Consider the following 19,488-nt stretch of genomic DNA (forward strand, 5'->3'; position numbering starts at 1 on the left):
TGGGGGGTGACGTTGGGGGTTCACCCTCTAAATAAACTTTGGAGTTCAGGACAGGGGGAAAGAGACGGCGGAGAGCTGAATTCATCAGTTAGCGCATGGAGAGTGTGTTGCGCCCTGGGCAGAGAGAGAGAGAAAGAGAGAGAAACAGAGTTGCTCAACCGTGACACTTTCAGCTGTCGAGACTGCGTCAGTGATATATGTACATTTAAAATAGGTCCAGTTTAAGTTGATATTTCAAGCTGAAATTTCGTGATAGCTCAAACAGTGCGAGATGCCGCTAAGACGCGGACCTCCTCCAGTGTACCGAAGCCCATAAAGTTGCGCTCACACACCTGGACACAGCGCACTGTTTCACCGGGAATACAGAAGAGAAGGACAGAGGATACGCCACATTTTCAACGTTTCTTCAAGTCAACATTTTGTCCCAATTAGAATCTTTAGGCTTGTTTCGTGGTGCGACGCAGAACTAACGCTTGGCTTTTGCTGTGAAATCTGTGCGACTGACGGAACACGAACGATTCGTATGTTCCGATGAAATGCGCTGCACTGTGTGGATATCAAGCTGTCTCACTCTATTTTAGCGGCTTCTATGAGGATTTCTTACAGGATGGTGGTGCCGAATTGGCCCATGTGCTTTTGGGCCATTATAAATTCGCCTGATCAGAGTTGCGGCTTCTGTCCGCTGTAGAAAGCGAACGTTACTAGCGCAACGCGTCTGTCGAGGACATTAACATTTGCAAGACAGGCATCGTTCCTCGGTTACTATGCAATTACAACTATTGTCCATTGTATTGGTCTTGCACTGGATGGAGCACGCAAATTGTCAGCATCATACCCCCAGGCACCGGCTGCACGAGCGTAAGTAGCGCGCGCTCTTTGGCTTTTTTGGGAGAGCCTTCACGCGCACCTGCACTGTTTGTCTGGGATGCATTTTGCAATACAGATGTTGATTTGGTTTCACATAAAATTGCTTGGATAATAACTAACTCATAGTATTCATCATCGTATAAAACAGGTTATATGTGTCAAGTCAAATGTGCTTGTACGTTTTTTAAAAGAAGAGACACGAATGCACAGATATAAACTGAAATAAATAGTCAAAGAAAAGATAACATAACATTTTGAAGGCTCACTGGCCAAGATTATACATATGGTATATACTGTCTTATTATTACAACACATGAGTTTTTTAGTTTATTGTGACATTTATTGTTTATATTGTATAAACAAAAATTAGTCCAAAATTAAAATCAGCAGTTGTGCAGGATATAGACATTTATCCCGATCCATATAAAAATAAACAGTATTAAATATCTTTCAGCAATCGGATTAAATATGTATGCATGTAAACTACATGGCTATAATTTGTGCTAATCGGTGTTAGTGAGCGATCAGGGCGCATTGCTCCGCTCGCGCTCTAGCGGTCAGGGCAATGTAGAAAACTATGACTTCAGTTTGCATTAAACCTCTAAGCTAACGCAAAACTCAAGTGAGACATTAGGTGTGCTGAAGTGAACTATCACTTTTTACAGATGCAAAATGCATAATCTATAATCTATTTCATACTCAGGATTAGTATAATCAAATTAGTAGCCAAAAAACAGACCAAAAAAAAAACAAAAACATTCAGGGTCAAAGCTATTTGACAAAATATGGCAGATTCCATAGGTGGAATAATAACAAATCTGACTTGATATTGTAAATAAAAAATAGCACTTTTTTTAAACATATGGTCTGTATGAAATATGTAAAAAAAATAATAATAATGGGGGCAGGGGGGTTTGACCTATAACGACCTAATACTTATGTGTCAGTGTGTTCAGAGTTGTACTTTGCAATGGTGGTTTGTGGTTTTATTCCCACAAGAAATATCTAATCCTCTTAAGTTTCGACTTAAGAGTCGATATCTAATCCTCTTTGGTTTTGACATATCAGATTGTATTTTATTTAATCTCTACATCATGAAGGGCTAGAAAGAAAATGTCTGTAAATTTAAATAGAATATGTAGATAAAAAATTAACATATGTGTACATAAAAATGTAGGTAGAATCTATCTTGTCCTTCTAATGTCTCCAACGTGGAATGAAAGGTTAGATCCACTGTAAAAAATCATTACAGTCTTGTCAAGGCTGTCAACTGATAGAGTTGCGATCAGTTTTGTGAGACAGTAAGATGACAATACAAATTTGCAGTGAGTGACCCAGCGGATGCCTGACCTCAAATGTTTCCTGCCCCCTGCCCGAGTAGTCCTGTGTCAACATGCCATAGAACTGCATGATAAAGAGACGCATGTTAGTAATATGGTTTATAATAACTTCTGCTACTTGTTGTCGTGATTTAATTTTAGTGTTTGCAGCCTAATTTTAAGTTATTCTTTGTACTATAAGATTTAGTATGACTGTGCATGAGTTGTTTGCACTTAAATAAATGTGTCAGTGAATCATGTGGATGTAACTTAGCCCCCAGATACATTACTATCCTCATGCATTGTGCTGTTCCATTTTTATAAGCGTGTTATACCAGGTCACAGTTTCCATCTACTGTACATTAATGAGGTTAAGTGAGTTAAATATGCTAAATGCAGGCAATATTTGTCAGTGTAACACATTTATTTTGTTTGCTTAATTGCAACTAATCAACTTTGCCTGTGTGTGGTGAACTCATATAATTAATGTCTAAAGGAAATGAACTGTGTCCAACAATGAGTCAGAGCAGAAGTCTCTGGCCATGGTTCAGTGCTATGCCTTAATTCTTGAGTCTGAAATACTGTGATTTAATTAAGTTTTAACAGTTCTGCTAATAAGTTTGATTATTGGAAAGTAACTTTGTGGTCTCTGTGTTTGAACCATGACAAAACAATTTGTGAGAGTTTAAATATTATAGCTGCTCGTTCTTCACTTGTGCAAGTAGACCCAGAACTTGTGGCAGCACGAGGGCAGAAAAAATTCCTCCGAGTTAAGAGTTCTGTGAATCAGAAGGCAGGAACGCATGTGGGCAAATGGACAGCAGTTGTAAAGATTGCAGAGATATGTCAAACAGAATATCCATGATCTATTGCAATCTGTCAGCCTAGGCTGAACTCTGGGAATCAGGAGAGAAAAAAAGATGCTCTAGCACAGTTCAGTGGCATGGAATGCAAGAGCAGAGAGAGAACAGGTTGAAAACACCTCTTCACTTCATATGGTATGGTGGGGATTAACCTTCTGTTTATCTCTGTGTATTTTTCATGTAGATGTCTGAATGTAGTTAGGAAGGAAAGGTTATGTACTGCAATTCATATTCACAGTAGATTTAGAGTTCATCAGTGCAGTTTAACCGTAAAACTGATCATATTTCTTTCCTGTTTGTGTCACAAATAGAGAAACAGAGAAAAAAGGTTGTTGTTTTTTCAGCTCAGAAAAACATTAGCTGAATAAAATCCTACAGGATTTCCCATAATCACTGGCTGTTTTGTGGATGCTTTTAGTCATATTATTTTGATTTCATTTCTAGGAAAAGCTCTAGAGTATTACATATCTTGTGTCACTTGAAGACTGGGACAGAGCGCAAGCACAGTTACTCTTGTTTTGCCCACAACCTCTTTTCATAGAAACTGTGAATTTGGTCAGTATTTCCTACCCTCTGAGCCTCTCACCTGCAAGAAACATATGGAACCGATTGACTTCAATCAGGAGTCTTTTCTCATGCAACCAAGGAGCATCACACGTTTTTAATCTCAGGAATTCAATGAGGTATTTAATGTAAATCAGTCACTTTGGCTCAAATCCGAAGCCAGCACTTTTAAGCTGATGTAATCAGTGGCCATATGCTCTGTGCTTTATTCTTTAACTGACTGTTGTGCTGAAGGCTTAACTGTTTGACATTAGTATTTAAACTGAAACACTGAGGCCTTGCATTGCACTGCTATTTTCATTGGCTTTGTGAACTGGCGACTTAAAAGACAGTGTGCCCTCACTGCCAAAACCGTTTTAAGGTGTCTACACAGTTTCTCAATTCAGAAAATGTATTCCTTATCAAATCTGTGCCATCTACTGTATGTTCCAATTCACATCAATAGTGGAATAACAGTGACTTGCACGAAGAGATAACACAGGAGACGATAGAGGGAGGATGTTTTCACGTGAACATGTTTGTAGGGCACTGCTCCAGCCTGTTCCTGGTCTCATGCAGGCATAGGTTTATTTCTTTTCTTTTTTTTTTCCACAACCCAGTTGTCCTGTTATTAAGGTTATGAATGCAATTGCTACTGTGCTGACATTTGCGTGCAGACTCCGGTATGCAGCGTGTCGCTGATGGTTAGTTTACATGGAAGGAGAATGCACAGATGAGGGTGCTTCCTGTCATGTTTATTATTATGCTGCATTATGGTCATTTTTGCAGCCTTAATTAATAGCCCTGCATTTTCTTTAAGTGAACCTGGAACTATTTAACTTTTACAAACATTCTTTGTGCTTCAAAATGTGGAGAGTAGCCAATGTCCCACTTGTGGCATTTTTTAAAATGTTCTAAATAAAAAACACTGAGGTCTATGAGTGTTCTAAACACTTTAATCTTTGCTCATATCCTGGAGTTGAATTGTTTAAATTATACCTGAAGAAACTGAAACAAGGTTAGGTACCACAAGAGTGCGAGAAGGTATAATGATTAGAAATATGTGAAAATGTTGTAAATGAATAGTAAAATAAATTCAGCTCATAAGCACTGAATCCTTTTCTTTTTGTGTGTGTACAGTAGATATTAAGATACACATCTAGGAATGTGCAGGACCATGAAACATATAGACATCACATATGTATCCGGTAAAGTGCAAGAGTGAAAAATATTTGATCCGAGTAAATAAAACAGTTTTTTAAAAGCTGTTTCAAAAGCAAAGACATACCATACCCTCAGTGATCTATATTTTACACTCAGGCAGTAAACTAGAAAAACTGTAAACATCCTTGCTATAAAATCTGCATCAAAGCTTACTCAAAGCTCCTTCTTTTGGCTTGTGAATTTAGGAGGTCCGGGATGCCTGGGAGGCTGTCTGACCTGTTCGGCTTCAAACGGCTGCCTGACATGCATGCCCAGGCTCTTCATTCATCTGGAGAGGGATGGCATGAGGCAGTTTGGCGTGTGTCTGGCTTCCTGTCCAAAGGGTTTCTTTGGCACTCGCTCACCAGAAAAAAATGACTGTTCCAGTAAGAACACTTACTAATCATCTATAAACAGTCTTATAGATGTAATTCTAGTGTTTTAATAAGTGCTGGTGAGTAACAGGTCTGTAATGTGTCTTGCAGAATGTGGCTCTGAATGCGACACCTGCTTTGACAAGAATTTCTGCACACGTTGCAAAGCAGGATCATATCTTCACAAGGGGAAATGCCAAGAGAAATGCCCAGATGATCTAGTGCCCAGTGACATCAAGCGGGAATGCGTGGCATGTGAGTATCCTAGTCTCTTTCTAAAGATTTATCACAATTCAGTGGTCTAAGAGGAAATGACATAACAGCAAATTATATTATGCATTAACAGTTCTGAAACTGGAATCTGATTTCATGCACTGATAAAAAAAACCATATGTTCAAGGCAATTTGGTTGGCTTTCATGGTTGGCTAACAATCGGGAGCCATTGCAAATTATTAAATTACTTCTAAGCAATAGGAATTAGTAATATTATTGCTTTACTCATCGCATTCTAGAAAATAAATAAATAAATATACATACTACTCATTAACTTGCATTAAAATGCTTTAAAACCCATACAAATCTGTTTCAACTAAAAACACAAATATGACAGACATATTAAAGTATTTTATTAAGCAAGAAACATCCAACCATAGTAAATGCAGTTTAAAAGGCATAACTGAACACTGACTTTGCCCAGAACAAAAGTAATGTTGCATAACACTGCAAGGTTTAAATTATGAATTCAGCTTATGCTACTTGAAACTTTTTATGTAATCTGACAAGCAGTCTTCAAATTTAATCTTAATAAAATGGAAATATAACAGAGCTGGTTATGTGGTTCAGATGCTTAGACAGATTACTCATCAATGGAAAGTTCTTTCAGGCTTAGGCATATATTTCACACATTCAGTATTGCTTTTTTTTATTACCTTTCCCACAGTTAAATCGAATTTAATTGTAACCACCAATAATTTGAAAATGTAAGCTGCACTGTATAAAAACATGGCCACTTTAACGTTTCCTGTTGCAGCTCATGCAGGCTCACACATATTTTATAAAGGCTGACAAATTTGTATGTATTGTGAGTAAATTACATTATTTGTTCTAAGCATAAATGCAAAGCAAGTAAGAAAATTACACTTACTGTCCATTTTATTAGGAACAATAGAATGGGTGAGAAGTGGGATCTCTTTGACTTAAACTGTGGCATGGTTGTTAGTACCAGCTGGTCTGGTTTGAATATTTCAACTGATCTCCTGGGATTTACACACAACAGTCTTTAGAATTTACACTGAATTGTGCAAAACAAACAAACAGATGAAAACATCCTGTGAGAGGAGGGTCTGCAGGCTGAAACACCTTGTTGATGAGTGACATCAGAGGAGAATGGCTGGACTGGTTTTAGTTGACAGGACATATACAGTAACTCATATAAACACTCTTTACAACTGCGATGAGCAGAAATGCATCTCAGTAGATGGGAAACATTAAGGTGAATGGGTTACAGTAAAGCACAAGATTAGGCTCCACTCCTTTCAGTCAAAAACAAGAATCTGAGGCTTTTGGTGAGTCTGTGCCTATGACAGCATGGCAGGATAACTTACATTACATACATACATACATACATACATACATACATACATACATACATACATACATACATACATACATACATACATACATACCTACATACATACATACATACATGGCCTATGGCAGGATCTATCACTGATTATATGAGTTACTTTATCCTTCCTGGCAGCTCAAACCAATCTTTACAGTGATCAATCTTATCAAAAAGTCATGTCTATCCACAAACCTGTCACTTACACAATGTTTTTTGCATTTTGCACCATACTTTAGAGACTCTTGTGTGTAAAAATCAGCGGTTTCTCAAACCAGTCATGTCAAGAGTCAAGAAGCTTTTATTGTTATTTCAACCATATATAGCGACACAGTGAAATGAGACATTTCTCCAGGACCATGCTGCTACATAAAACAAAGACAGAGCTAAGGACTTAAGTAAGTTAGTCTGAGTGCAAACAGTGCAAGACAAAACAGTTCAAGAAGTAAATTGTGACAAAAACACAGTGCAGGACAAAAGACAGGGCAAACAAACAATACAAGACATTACACAAAAGACAATACACAGAAGACAATACAGACAGGCAGCGCAGACCAGTGTCAATCTGGCACCAGCTACCAGTTAGTCCTGTTAGATCTCATATTGTCTTCATTTTGATGTTTGATGTGAGGATTAGATGGAACCCTTACCTTGTATCTCCCTGATTTTATGCACTGCATTGTTGCCACATGATTGGGTGATTGGGTAACTGCTTAAATGAGCAGGTGTTTGGTTTAGTTTATGATTTCTCTCAAAGGGTGAGTGTAATTGGCCTACAGTAATTATTATCAATGTACTGGTACCCCAACTCTGTAAAATGAGTGAGATTGTAAAAAGAAAAAAAAAACATTACATCGCTAATCCAATCCCCAATCCTAACTTGTTAAAGGTTTATACAAACTAATATACAGTACAGATTATTATGTATTTGCATATATTGAGATCATGTCTCTGTGAATAAGGCTAGATTTGTACCAAAATGTTAATTTTTCGATTGCATTTTTGTGTGTGTGTGTGTGTGTGTGTGTGTGTGTGTGTGTGTGTGTGTGTGTGTGTGTGTGTGTGTGTGTGTGTCCATGTTTTTATATTTTGGCGAGACATTTGGGTGGTTCATATAAGGAAAACTGCATTCTTACTAAACTAAAAAAAGAAAAGGCTAAATGTTCAGGATACATTAAGTTATATGCAATGCATTAATTATCTGCATTAATAATATCTGTCTCATTAAAAGCTTTTCACATGGATAATAATACAAATGTGCATTCATGTGTGTGATGTCTTTATAGCATGCCCAGTGAACTGTGAGTCCTGCCTGAACAGTGACACCTGTACAAGGTGTATGTCAGGTCATTATCTTCTTCATGGTCAATGCCACAGCATCTGCCCTGAGGAGTTTGAGCCAAGCGAGCAGTCAATGGAGTGTATTCCTAAAGGTGAGTGCCACCAGACACCTTATCCAGTACGTTCTTGAACAAAATGTTATGTTTCACAATAAGAAAATGGGAGAATTCTGTTGATTTTTCTTCACTGTTCTTCTTGTTCTTCTTTTAGTGCACTGTGAGTTGGGAGAATGGAGTGAATGGGGGCCATGTTTGCGGAAAGGAAAATCCTGCTTTGGAGAAGAAAGTCGAACACGGCAAGTTCTTCAGTCCCCCAGTCCTCAGGGCAACTCCTGCTCTTCCGCTGTGGAGAAGAGAGAATGCATTATTAAGAAAAAGAGATGTGGTAAGTTTCAGCTGAAGTGTGGATGTGACCCAGTGAGGCATAAATCCTTCTGGTTCCAGGTGGGATTCAAACACATTAGGAAAGTAGTATATTTTTTTTTTTTTGCTTGCTTAAGGTGTGATACAAAATTTTGTGGCATTTTAAACAAGGGAAGCTCTGAAAAAGCTCAAAAATTAACTTAATATCAATCTGTGTGAAATTAAGCATCAAAAGATGGCCCAGAAAATAAACAAATTTAGTTATATTAATAGTAATTATTCCTCACCAGCTCTATTCCTCACCAGTTTTAAAATTCAGTTTTTATTTTTTGGAATCTTTAACTTGATTTATGTAAAGAACATTGACTGCCCAAAGTGTTTTGTGTTGAAACAACTAAAAGATTATGCCATATAAATGCAAGGTCAAAGCATATTATATTTTATCAGTGTCAGATTCATATCTCTTGAAAAATAAGACTCTTTTAAAATTAAGGACCATAAATACTTTCTAACCAAAGCAAAAAAAAAAAAGCACGGAAGACCTGGCCATGTTTTTAAAGCATATTTATATGATTACGTTCTGATTGCTGTGTTTAAGACGTAGAATTGAGCTTTATGATAGATAACAGGCCAGTTTCATGACCACATCCCTCATTAATTCTTGCTGCCTTGTGTGACTAAGCATCAAGTTTCCCAGACCGAATGTGTTGGTTTATGATCGTCTTTTGCCTTTTATGTACTAATGAATAATACAATTTACTTAAAAACAGAGTTAATCCCAGATCCTAAGCTTAGAATCTAACACAAAAAGTGCGGGAAGACGAATAACAACTCTGTAACACCTCTGTCCATTATTCTCTCTAAGAAACACACACCCAGATACACACATACACGCACAAACACCCTTTGCCTGGAGGGGCTTCTGTGTCACATTAGCTTGTAGCAATGAGTCGGCATGATGTTGATCCACTGGGGCCGCCAACAAGGGTGCGTGTTACACACTACAGGCTCGGTTATTGACCTCGTCTCCGATTGTGATTACCCAGCTGCCCCTGCTCCTGGAACATTAACTGAGCACTAATTATCTGCCAGGGCTCTGTCCCATCCATGTTTATGTTTTGCGTACCCCAGCAGGGTCAGTGGTCCGACCCCCGCCAGCCCTGAGTAATCCCAAGCAACCCTCTGACACTGATACATCCTCCCCCTCACACCCCAAACACACACGGCTTTATTTTTCCTCCTGCCAAGTCCTTCCTCTCTGCTTTCCCCTCACTTGTCATTTGTTTTTCCCCCTCCATGTTTCATGACCTTTATCATATGCAGCCTGTTTTAATCCTGTGTCCTGGTCATTCCCTTTAACCTCATCTGTTTTATTTATTTATCTATTCATTATCTTGAATATAACTCTACTCAATTCAGGTAGCACTGACTTTCTTTATATTAATCTATCATGTACTTTAATATGATCTGTTCCCAATTCAAACTATGCATGCTCTGGATATAAATGCCCTGGCCCTCCGACAGCTCTTTGAGGCCTGATTTAACCTCAAAATCACTGTCCCTTTATTTATCCCTGCTAGGACAGTCACAACAAGGTGTCGAAGCCTGAGGCATTCCTCCTATGGGACGAAACAGAGCCCTTAATCCCTGCCTGGCTCCTGCCAAAAGCCCCCGGATGACAGCATGCCTGTCCACATCCTCATTAATGTAATTCTGGCACTCTGTCCTCCACGTCATATCTGGTTTGCGCTATCCCCTGATACACAGTCCTGAGTACCTCTCAGGATCTGACCAGTCACAAACAGCACTTTAAGACCAGACCAGAATTGTATAAAGAACCTTCTGTGATTTTGGGCCACTCTGCAGTTATGACATGTGACAATTACATCTGGTTTCTCATGTAGTCTTCAACTTCCTCTTCCTTTCTTACCCATTTTCAATAAATCTTTTGAAAATTATGAATAATCACGGCCAGATGATGCCTATGTTGAAATATTGATGCTGAGCTGAGAAACATAAGCAACTTGAAGCCAAGCTTTGGCAGCCGACTTGCTTTTAAGGGTTGCAACATGTTTTTGAGGACTGTGAGGTTCAGGCACCGGCTAGTTTGTTGATAATACATGCGTGATGAATAGATCCATTTTCACATGGCTGTTTTGTACAGCTCCAACTTTAAATGGACTCCCCCAATCCCTCATCCAGATCATCTAACAAGGCCTTACATCTGCTCCAGCAATGGTGACCAGATGCTGAAGAATGTGTTATATTCTTAAAGTAACTGCCTGTATAATGATATCCCATTTGGAATCAATGCATCGCTTGACAGTTTATAGAAATGGTAGACAGCCTTCTAGTTTTAAAACAGACCAAATAAACAAATCCATAATGATCCGAGCAGCACCCTGATGGTGTTATGGCTTGGTTTGTAGGAAATGCAGAGATTATGACTAATCCACTGATCTCTAAATCGTTATAACAAAGAAAACAATGTGTGCAGAGGGGACTTCCTGTGTATAAAGAGCCGGGAGTGAGGGAGGGGGTGTCAGTGTGAGTGACTGATGGGCATGGAATTACAGTGTGTGTGTGATGGCTGATCAGTCGCAACTGAAATGAGACAGTTCTCTCATAACAATTCCGACTGACTCAAGTCTGTGGGAGGCATGGTGGGGTCTGCCTACTCAAGGAGAGCATGAGAGATAGAGAAGCAGTTGTATCTCTTCACAGCCGACACTCTCACCCTTCATTATTTGTGCACATTTTTTAAACAGCCATAGCTGGTAGGGCCCCGTATCGGTCTGGCCGGACCCCAGGAATGTGCAGGTCAGTGTGGGCTGCAGTGGGCAGTCTGCCCTGATCCCCCCCAGCAGCAAAGAGAGCAGTGATGATTAATTGAGTCTGAGTGGAGGGATGCATGCAGGGGGAGGCAGCTGGGTGTCCACCTCAGCACTTTTCCAATCCTCCACACAACAGAGCTCAGCCTTGCTCCACTCATCCACTGATAAGCCTCCAGCAGGAATTGAAATTGGCTTGTTGGGAGTGTTGAGCAACACCAGATAAAGTAACATCAACAGAATTTTATTTTAAGGTCCTCTATTTTTGACTAATACAAAACAGAAAAGGGAAGATTTGCCAAGTGTGTTGCCTAAAAATTTTTTCAAAATTACTTTAACGTATACTTGGAAAAAAAAAAAGAATTATAGGATATTAAATAACACCATCATCTTTTGGTTTGCTGGAGCACAGTGTCTGCATCAGTCACAGAGTCATTGTGTGTCAATCATTGTTTAGCCTTAATATATATGCATGCGTGTGTGTGTGTGTGTGTGTGTGTGTGTGTGTGTGTGTGTGTGTGTGTGTGTGTGTGTGTTAAGCCTTTATCTCTCTCTCTCTCTCTCTCTCTCTCTCTCTCTCTCTCTCTCTCTCTCTCTCTCTCTCTCCCTCTTTTCCCACTTTGAAAAAACTATGATTCAAGTTAAATATACCAGATCAACTCATTGCCTACTTACCAAATAACAACTCGTACTTCAGTGCCTATACAGTATATAATTATTGACTATTTACAATAAAATCAGTAGTAGGATGAATAATAAGACATCTACAGTAATTAGAGGAGAGATACTGAGATGTGGTAGAGTAGACATTTATGTGATTCCATGAAACAATTTATTTGGTGCTGAAAAAGACACAAAGACTAACATTATTAATACTTGTTTTATTAGGGAAGGGAGACAAAGGCACACGTAAAGGAGAGCGGAAGAATCGCAACAATCGAAAGGAGAAGACAAACAACGAGGGCCGTCGAGAGCGAAAGAGAGAAAGAGAGAGGGAGAGAGAGCCGGGCACCCGGGAGGACGACAGCAGGAACAAAACAGAACAGCGTCACAAAAGGACCGAGAGCAGAGACACTGTAATGGAATAGGGAGGGTCTGAATGGTGATCCTCTCAAATAACCCTCCGCTGGTTCTCCCACCCCTCTGCCCCTTAACCCCCAACTTTCAGGGGTGCTGCTGCTACCTGTATAATTTAAATGTATACTGTATATGCACAAGGAAACCGAGGCACTGATCACATAAGTGACATGAACAGTGAAGCTACTCCTTCTCCTATAAGGCTCAACGCCCTCAAAGGGCATCTATTGCTCATGTGGCATCTTTCTCATGCAGAGGAGTCTGGCATTGAGTTGGAATGATACTGAACTCACTGTAGTGAAGTGGGACCTTTATGAAACAGCAGGCTGGTGATGCCCTGGTACAGCATGACGTTGTGGTTTGAATGTAGATTTGTTTGACATTATGTAGAGTTGCTATTGTATAAGCGTCTATCTTTTTTTTTTTGGCTGAGTAAATTAAAGCGAGCATGCTTGCTGGTGTCATGGACATTGCCTGTTGATAAAGCTATGACTGCATGATGGACTGGTATAAATAAACCAGACAAGACGACAAGCTATGGTATTACTGGATAAAGAGGTTATGGTTCTCCCTGCTATTTTTTTATTAATCTTTGTTCACTGTCCTTCAAATGTGGGGGAAGTTTGCCTGTCTATAGTAGCAGAATCGAAGCTTTTAATTAAGCCATCTGACCAGAAACCAAAAGCACCTGTACGTTCAATAAAGAATGATGTTTGTATGTTTTTTCCCCAATTTTCTGATCAATTCATGGGAGGCAAGTATAAACACAAACATTTAGATAAAAGTACCAAAATCTGCCACACGTTATTTGCTGTACAATGGTAAGTACAATATACATCTATGATATATATTTTCACAGATAAATATTTATATTACTGTAAAACCCAAAGCATTGTATAATGATTTACAGACCATACTACAAACATAGTACTACAAACAGTATCTCTACCAGTAGAGGTTTTGGGGAGTGGCAGAATGAAAGCTTAACCTCTGTTTAATATAATCATACTTGGAGGGAATGCCAGACCTTCACATTACTTGGGAGTATCATAAATCAGCAAAGTGGTCTAGATTGTAGCTACATTCCAAAGTGTTGTTGAGACAAGAGCCGCTTACAAAACGACCCATTTTTTGAGCTCCAAAACAAAATGCTGAAAATAGGACATGGTTAAAAAAAATTTAAGCAAAAGAAGGAAAAAAAGAGAAAGTAAAGGCAAACAGTAGGAAACCACTAAAAACAAGCATTGCTCATGGGGACATAAATAAAAGAAGCCGCAATATACAAAAAGCTCCATATACACTGAGTCAAAAATAATCACATGCAGTACACAAAGCTAGTCTTCCTGGAGAGAGGTTCCTTTCATGTTCCTCATGTGAGTCTATACAGTTATTATATTATGTTTCTGTAAAGGTTAAATAGAATGCAACATATTGAAAGAAGCACAATACATTTTGGGTTTAGGATTCATTTTTCATTTGTTTTAATCTTTTTGCTGGAATCCATATTAAAAGCCAGAAAGTATAAATTAATAGGTACATCTTGCATAGCAATAATAATCACCTAAATAAATGACAAATAGATTAAAAAATACATAAAAGTAGAAACATTATATAAGCTTATTTTACCACAAACTGTAATCAAGCCAGCATAAAAACAAACACAGTAAAAAGTATAGAGAAAATAATTCTGCTAATATTTTTCTTTTTCCTGGTCAACACGGAGCCTAGTCTGGGAACATTGTGCATCTGAATACATGCTGGATGGGACAACAGTTTATTACTGCTTTTAGAGTAGCCAATTAACCTACTGACAAATTTCTTGTGGAGGGAGGAAACTGAGAGGAAACATGTGAAACACTGCACAGTAAACTGAACACTGGACCCTGGAGCTGTCACGTGGCTATCGAACACGCTACTACACCGTGTCACTCCGCAACAACTTGTAAGTATCAGTTTTACATTAAGACGTTAAGATCTTAACATAAAATATTAACAGCTGCCTAAAACGTTTGAAAATAATTTTTGATTTTTTGATTTACCATGTCATTTGAGAACAGTAACCTAACCTAATTTAATATGTTTTCAGGATAAATAAAAACTTATCAACCCTTGGGATTGGAACTAAAACACTCCTTAGGAGAACTCCAAGGCAGTGTCAAACACATACACACATATACACACACACACACACACACACACACACACACACACACACACACACACACACACACACACACACACACACACACACAGGCAGGCTCAAGACACACACACACACACAGGCTGGCTCAAGAAATCATACTGTATGCACTGTTTATACATCAGGACTAAGATGAAACAAGCCTTTGTTGCAAAGGGTGGTTGTAAGAGCACTTTCATTGAACAAAAAAAACATTTTAGAGTTTTGTTTAAGCTGAACTCTCCATAATACAGCATGTAGCCTTACATAAAATTCAATAAGTTAAAGTTTTCCCTTCATATACAGTGAAGATGTATCAAATGGAGACATACTTAAAGAGATTTAAGCAATGGGACAAAAGAAACTGCATTATACATATGCGTTATACTACATTATGTAAATGGGGGAAGTCATCCATCTGGAAATCCTTCACATTCTGGAAATTCAGTCTTTTATCAACACATTCTTCAACTCCTCTATTCGGAAGGGCAAAGCACTGTGAAAGAGATAAAGTTATTGATCGATTATATCACTGTGCCGATTGTTTATTATGATAGTGTTTGTAATAGGGTCAAAAAATGCTATACAGTTTTTGTTCCTTTGGCTACAAGCAATGTACAACAGTGGTTCTGATATTGCTGAACTATTCATCCTGAAACACTTTGACGTTAAGCTTTAAAAACTAGACAAGAGGATGGATAAGTGACAGGAACAGAGCAGAAAGATGTACAAGTCCTAATACTTACTTTTGTAAAAGCATTAGGAAAGGCCATTATATTAAAAGTGTGCAATAATATTTAATTTAATTTAATTTAATAATATTTTTAAAACTCATCACATATGTGTAACAGACAGGAAAAGAGGCTACAGGAACAGTTTGGAAATCCTAAATAGCTAGACATGATTGTTCCAGGTAAACAGGGAGAGGTGAGAGAGCAGCTTTGATCCTGTGTTTGTAGAAAAACTAGCATAATGGTAAGCACAATAGAAAAGGCTGTACTGTATAACCATGGGTGTAATACTAGGGTTTGCCAGCAGGTGGCACTGTACTTAGTACATTATTTAAAATCACAAACAAACCTCAGACCTCTGCTCACACAAGAGATAGTAATAACAGACCAGAATGAGCTGAATAAAAAAAGCACAACTTTTCTCAGTTATACAGAGACTATTATATAAGTTATACAAGCACTTTTTTTTATAATTCTAAGTGAAGGATTTACCTTTAAGGATGTAGTCTGTCAAAAGACTAGGCACTTTGTCACTGTCATCCTTCATGGCTTGAAGAACTATTGAGAGAAGAAATAATGGGGTGGAAAAGTCTAGCTGAGCACCTGAACAAGTAAGTATATATATCTTCTTTACAATCACATGTTTATATGTCATATAAATCCTAGAAAATGCAATTAACTGTCCACTCAATGAAACAGAGAATATCTACTGTGCTAAAGCCATTAACTCAGAAAGAGAAGTGTTATCACATACTTTCATACATTTTAGAGACTTATGGTCTTAGGTAACACTCACTTTTTGTGAGAACCTGAAGATCTTCAACTGAGGGAGGTGCATCTTTCTTCTCATAAGGAATGACTGTAGTGAGGTACTGTGAAAAAGTTTAAACAACACCGGTGAGAAGATAAATGATAGTAGCTGGTTTGCTGCTTCTTTAGATGGGATAAAACATTGAAAAAATCTCAACTATACAAGTTTAAGCTGATATTCAACACTGCAAAGAAAGAAGTGGAAAAGAAATAAAGGGCCTCAGGCACCTGTTTTTCCTCTCCAATATTCCCAAATGTTTGGCGAAAGCCATTTTGAATAGCAGTAGAGATGCTCTCCATGCTGAAGCGCTGAAACACCATAACAAGTACAGAAAAGCGGAGAAAGTAAGAGGAGGGTAAATAAGACAAGATTCACCAGTTATACAGAATAATAACCGTGGCCATGTTTAAATGCAGCCTAATAATCAGTTAATAGTGTGATTCATCTCAACCTAATTAAAAACATTCTTGTACTCACTTTAGTTGTAACTGAGTAAACACACTGAGGCAAATACGAATGAAATTTTTAGCCATTTTTTCTTGCTTTTTGTTTTGTTTTACAAAATCTGCTGAATCTACCTGCAAATGTCTGAAACTTATTTCAATGCACATTCTCAGTTATTCTGTATTTTTCTTTTTTTCTTGCTTTCTTTGGGTTCAGGTAATCAGTTGGTTGGTGTCTTAAGTTGTAATGAATTCATGGGGATAGACATAAATCACTGCATATGAACATAGCCATAAATGAAAGACAGCTGTAATAGGAAAATCAGCACAAATAACAGCCACTCAGCTCCCAGGTGTTCATACATACATACAAACTAGTGATGCGCGGGTCGGGTTTTTATCCAACCCACGGGGCCCGCTTTTATGAAATTATTGGCCTGCCCCAGCCCGCCCCAGCCTGCCCCACAGCAAAGTGACAATTTCTTTACCCGCCCCAACCCGACCCACGGGTCGCCCGCGGGACCTGCGGGTTACGAGACGACCCACGCATCTCTAATACAAACACCTTATTCAGAAAAATAAGGTTTCTTTAATAATATTAACTATGAGTGTTTAGGGTCGGAATGTTTAACCAAAGATAATGGCCATTATTCAAACTTGCACAGAACAGAGCATGGATTTGAGGATGTCATTTGAAAGGATCTGTGTCTGAATCATGAAACTGACAGGTGGAGATTCTGTTTCAATTTATGGTTGCTATCATGTTTAAAGCATTTTGGCACCATAACCAAGTAGAAATACAAACCATTTTCCAACCTCATCTGCAGAACTCATTTTTATTCAACTTGAATCCCACTGGAGTATTAGTATGCTCCTTTACCCACAAAAGTGAAATAAATATAGTAACATTTATTCATTTTGCAAATGCTATTATCTATTAAAAATTACAAGCTTCTACAGTTCCAGTGTTTTAGTCTAGAAGACTAAATACACGTAGAGCATGTTTGAGTTAGTTTACCCCAACATGCTAAATAATACAGTGCTTACAATACCAACAAAAATGTACTAACAAGTACTGCAGATGATTGTTGTTCACACGTGAGTTCATAAGAGTAGTGCATGCTTTAACTCAAATTTAAATAAGTATTAATTCATGTATTAGTGCATTATTATTTATTTACTGTTATTGTAAAGTGTCACAAAGGAAATGGGGTCTGGATTTTGAAAACACTTCTTTTTCTGTCACTTTCTGTCATGCATCAGTAATCTGTGTTCACTCACAGTTGTGGACAATCTGTGAAGTCTGCTGTTCTGCTCTCTGACTCCATTCTTTACTTTCCTCTTCTTTTTCAGAAGTTCTTTGTGCTCTTTCTGAAGGTTCTGTACATCTATCAGCACAGAGATGAAACTGTTCATCACTTCCTTCTCAAAGTCGAGCTCATCTCTAAGAGCCAGTTGCCGCACAAGCTCCTCAGAATAGTGGCGGATCGCCGTCTCCACCTCCTCCAATAACTCACTCAGCTCTGCAACTCTAAGAGTCCTTACTCCTGCAGAAATACATTGTGTTCAACACTCAAACGTGACTAAGCCCCTTTTTATGCATGCACATTTAAGCTGAAATTTAATGTCAGTTAACGGGAAAGGAGTTAAGAGTAAGTCAAAAACCGTACCAAAAATAAAATAATAAGCATTTCCATTAATGAATAATGCTAATAATAGAAATATATTAATTAAAAAACACAATGAGGTGTGTATTCTGGTACTTACTCTCCTCAAATTCGTGACCTTTGGATCTGTGTATCAGGTTTTTCTCAGTAGGGTTCTGCTCTGGAGAATCCTGCATCATCTCCTCTATCTCCTCAATCACCTGCAAATCATAGTGTCATAATATCTGCATGTAAAGCAATGTGATGGTTTAGCAGTGTGACAGAATACTATGACGAATAATTATATTATTATCATTTTGTAATATATTTATAGGTAATGATGTCAGAAAAAATAGGTTCAGTAGGGCCTTCAAAATGAAATTAAATTAATTAGCTTTACAGATACCTGTATGTAGATTTATGTATAGATCCTTAAGTCCAAGTAGACAGTGGCAAGGAAAAGCTATGTGAGATGCTACTCTACACCATTAGGATGTTGATGTTTTATTGCCTGACAATACATTTTTATATATCTATCCAGAAAGCTTGAGAGGAACCAGACTTACATCTTCTTTCTGGGCACCAGAATGTGGTATTATAAATCATGACTGTTCGATATTCTGTGATCATTCATTTGTATAATATAAAAACTAAACAAAACAAAAGTAACTGAATAAGTCATATAATAAGCACAGAGAAGCACTGTACAAATGCTGTATAAAGCCTTTATAATGCGGATATGAAATAATACAGCACCTGCTCTGCAGTAAGGAAAGGCTCATCATTAATACAGGACACAATGATGGAGTGCATGTCCATTTGTTCCCTCAGATCCTCATCATCAGACACATCCAGATTCACATCATCAACCCTCTGAAACAACAAAACAACAAAAAGAAACGAAATCTTTCCAAATCACTTTGGCTCTGAGTAGGAGAGCTGAGGGGTCATCTCTGTGTGTGTGTGTGTGTGTGTGTGTGTGTGTGTGTGTGTGTGTGTGTGTGTGTGTGTGTGTGTGTGTGTGTGTGTGTATGTCTACTGTGTGTTCAACTCACTGGCCTGTCCTCAATGTGCAGCACTGGGAGCTGAAGTGAGCGGGTGCGAGACTGATCCCAATCCACTGGCATGACATTTCCATAATTATTAGTCAGAGCGTTCCAGATCCTAGAATAGAGGGAGGCTGTCTACTATTACTGTGAGTTTCATTTCAAAACTTCAAGAAAAACAAACAAAATTCTTCACGAAACCTTTTTCCCATCTGATCCCTTGAGTT

General features: G+C 38.3%; 2 protein-coding genes across 4 annotated transcripts in view; one reads left to right on the forward strand and one right to left on the reverse strand.

The window, feature by feature from the left end:
• The first annotated feature begins 50 nt into the window (after positions 1 to 50).
• Positions 51 to 13,123, forward strand: rspo3 (R-spondin 3). The gene is made up of 6 exons (XM_027149899.2): positions 51 to 858; positions 5,002 to 5,181; positions 5,281 to 5,424; positions 8,081 to 8,227; positions 8,346 to 8,519; positions 12,217 to 13,123. Exons 1-6 carry the CDS (start codon positions 765 to 767, stop codon positions 12,414 to 12,416), a joined length of 939 nt encoding a protein of 312 aa, XP_027005700.2. The 5' UTR covers positions 51 to 764; the 3' UTR covers positions 12,417 to 13,123.
• Positions 13,124 to 13,430: 307 nt separating this feature from the next.
• The window catches only part of fez2a (fasciculation and elongation protein zeta 2a), a 6,895-nt gene continuing 837 nt past the window's right edge, over positions 13,431 to 19,488 (reverse strand). The window contains exons 2-9 of one of the 3 annotated variants that reach the window (XM_047811646.1): positions 19,271 to 19,379; positions 18,972 to 19,085; positions 18,337 to 18,436; positions 17,851 to 18,116; positions 16,354 to 16,434; positions 16,112 to 16,187; positions 15,808 to 15,873; positions 13,431 to 15,080 (exon numbers count right to left, since the gene is read on the reverse strand). In XM_047811646.1, coding sequence (XP_047667602.1) covers positions 15,061 to 15,080; positions 15,808 to 15,873; positions 16,112 to 16,187; positions 16,354 to 16,434; positions 17,851 to 18,116; positions 18,337 to 18,436; positions 18,972 to 19,085; positions 19,271 to 19,379 — 832 coding nt within the window. In that variant the 3' untranslated portion in view covers positions 13,431 to 15,060. Of the gene's footprint in view, positions 15,081 to 15,807; positions 15,874 to 16,111; positions 16,188 to 16,353; positions 16,435 to 17,850; positions 18,117 to 18,336; positions 18,437 to 18,971; positions 19,089 to 19,270; positions 19,380 to 19,488 lie in introns of all 3 variants that reach the window. The other 2 variants (XM_027149897.2, XM_027149898.2) reach the window with 2 other exon arrangements.

This window comes from Tachysurus fulvidraco, chromosome 3, assembly GCF_022655615.1.
Source record: "Tachysurus fulvidraco isolate hzauxx_2018 chromosome 3, HZAU_PFXX_2.0, whole genome shotgun sequence".
NCBI lineage: Eukaryota > Metazoa > Chordata > Actinopteri > Siluriformes > Bagridae > Tachysurus > Tachysurus fulvidraco.

Excerpts from the sequence above, each read along its gene's own strand:
- rspo3 (XM_027149899.2), top strand. The coding sequence starts at position 765 with ATGCAATTACAACTATTGTCCATTGTATTGGTCTTGCACTGGATGGAG. Across the intron at positions 859-5,001 it reads CAGGCACCGGCTGCACGAGC|GAGGTCCGGGATGCCTGGGA; the intron begins GTAAGTAGCGCG and ends TTGTGAATTTAG. Across the intron at positions 5,182-5,280 it reads AGAAAAAAATGACTGTTCCA|AATGTGGCTCTGAATGCGAC; the intron begins GTAAGAACACTT and ends TGTGTCTTGCAG.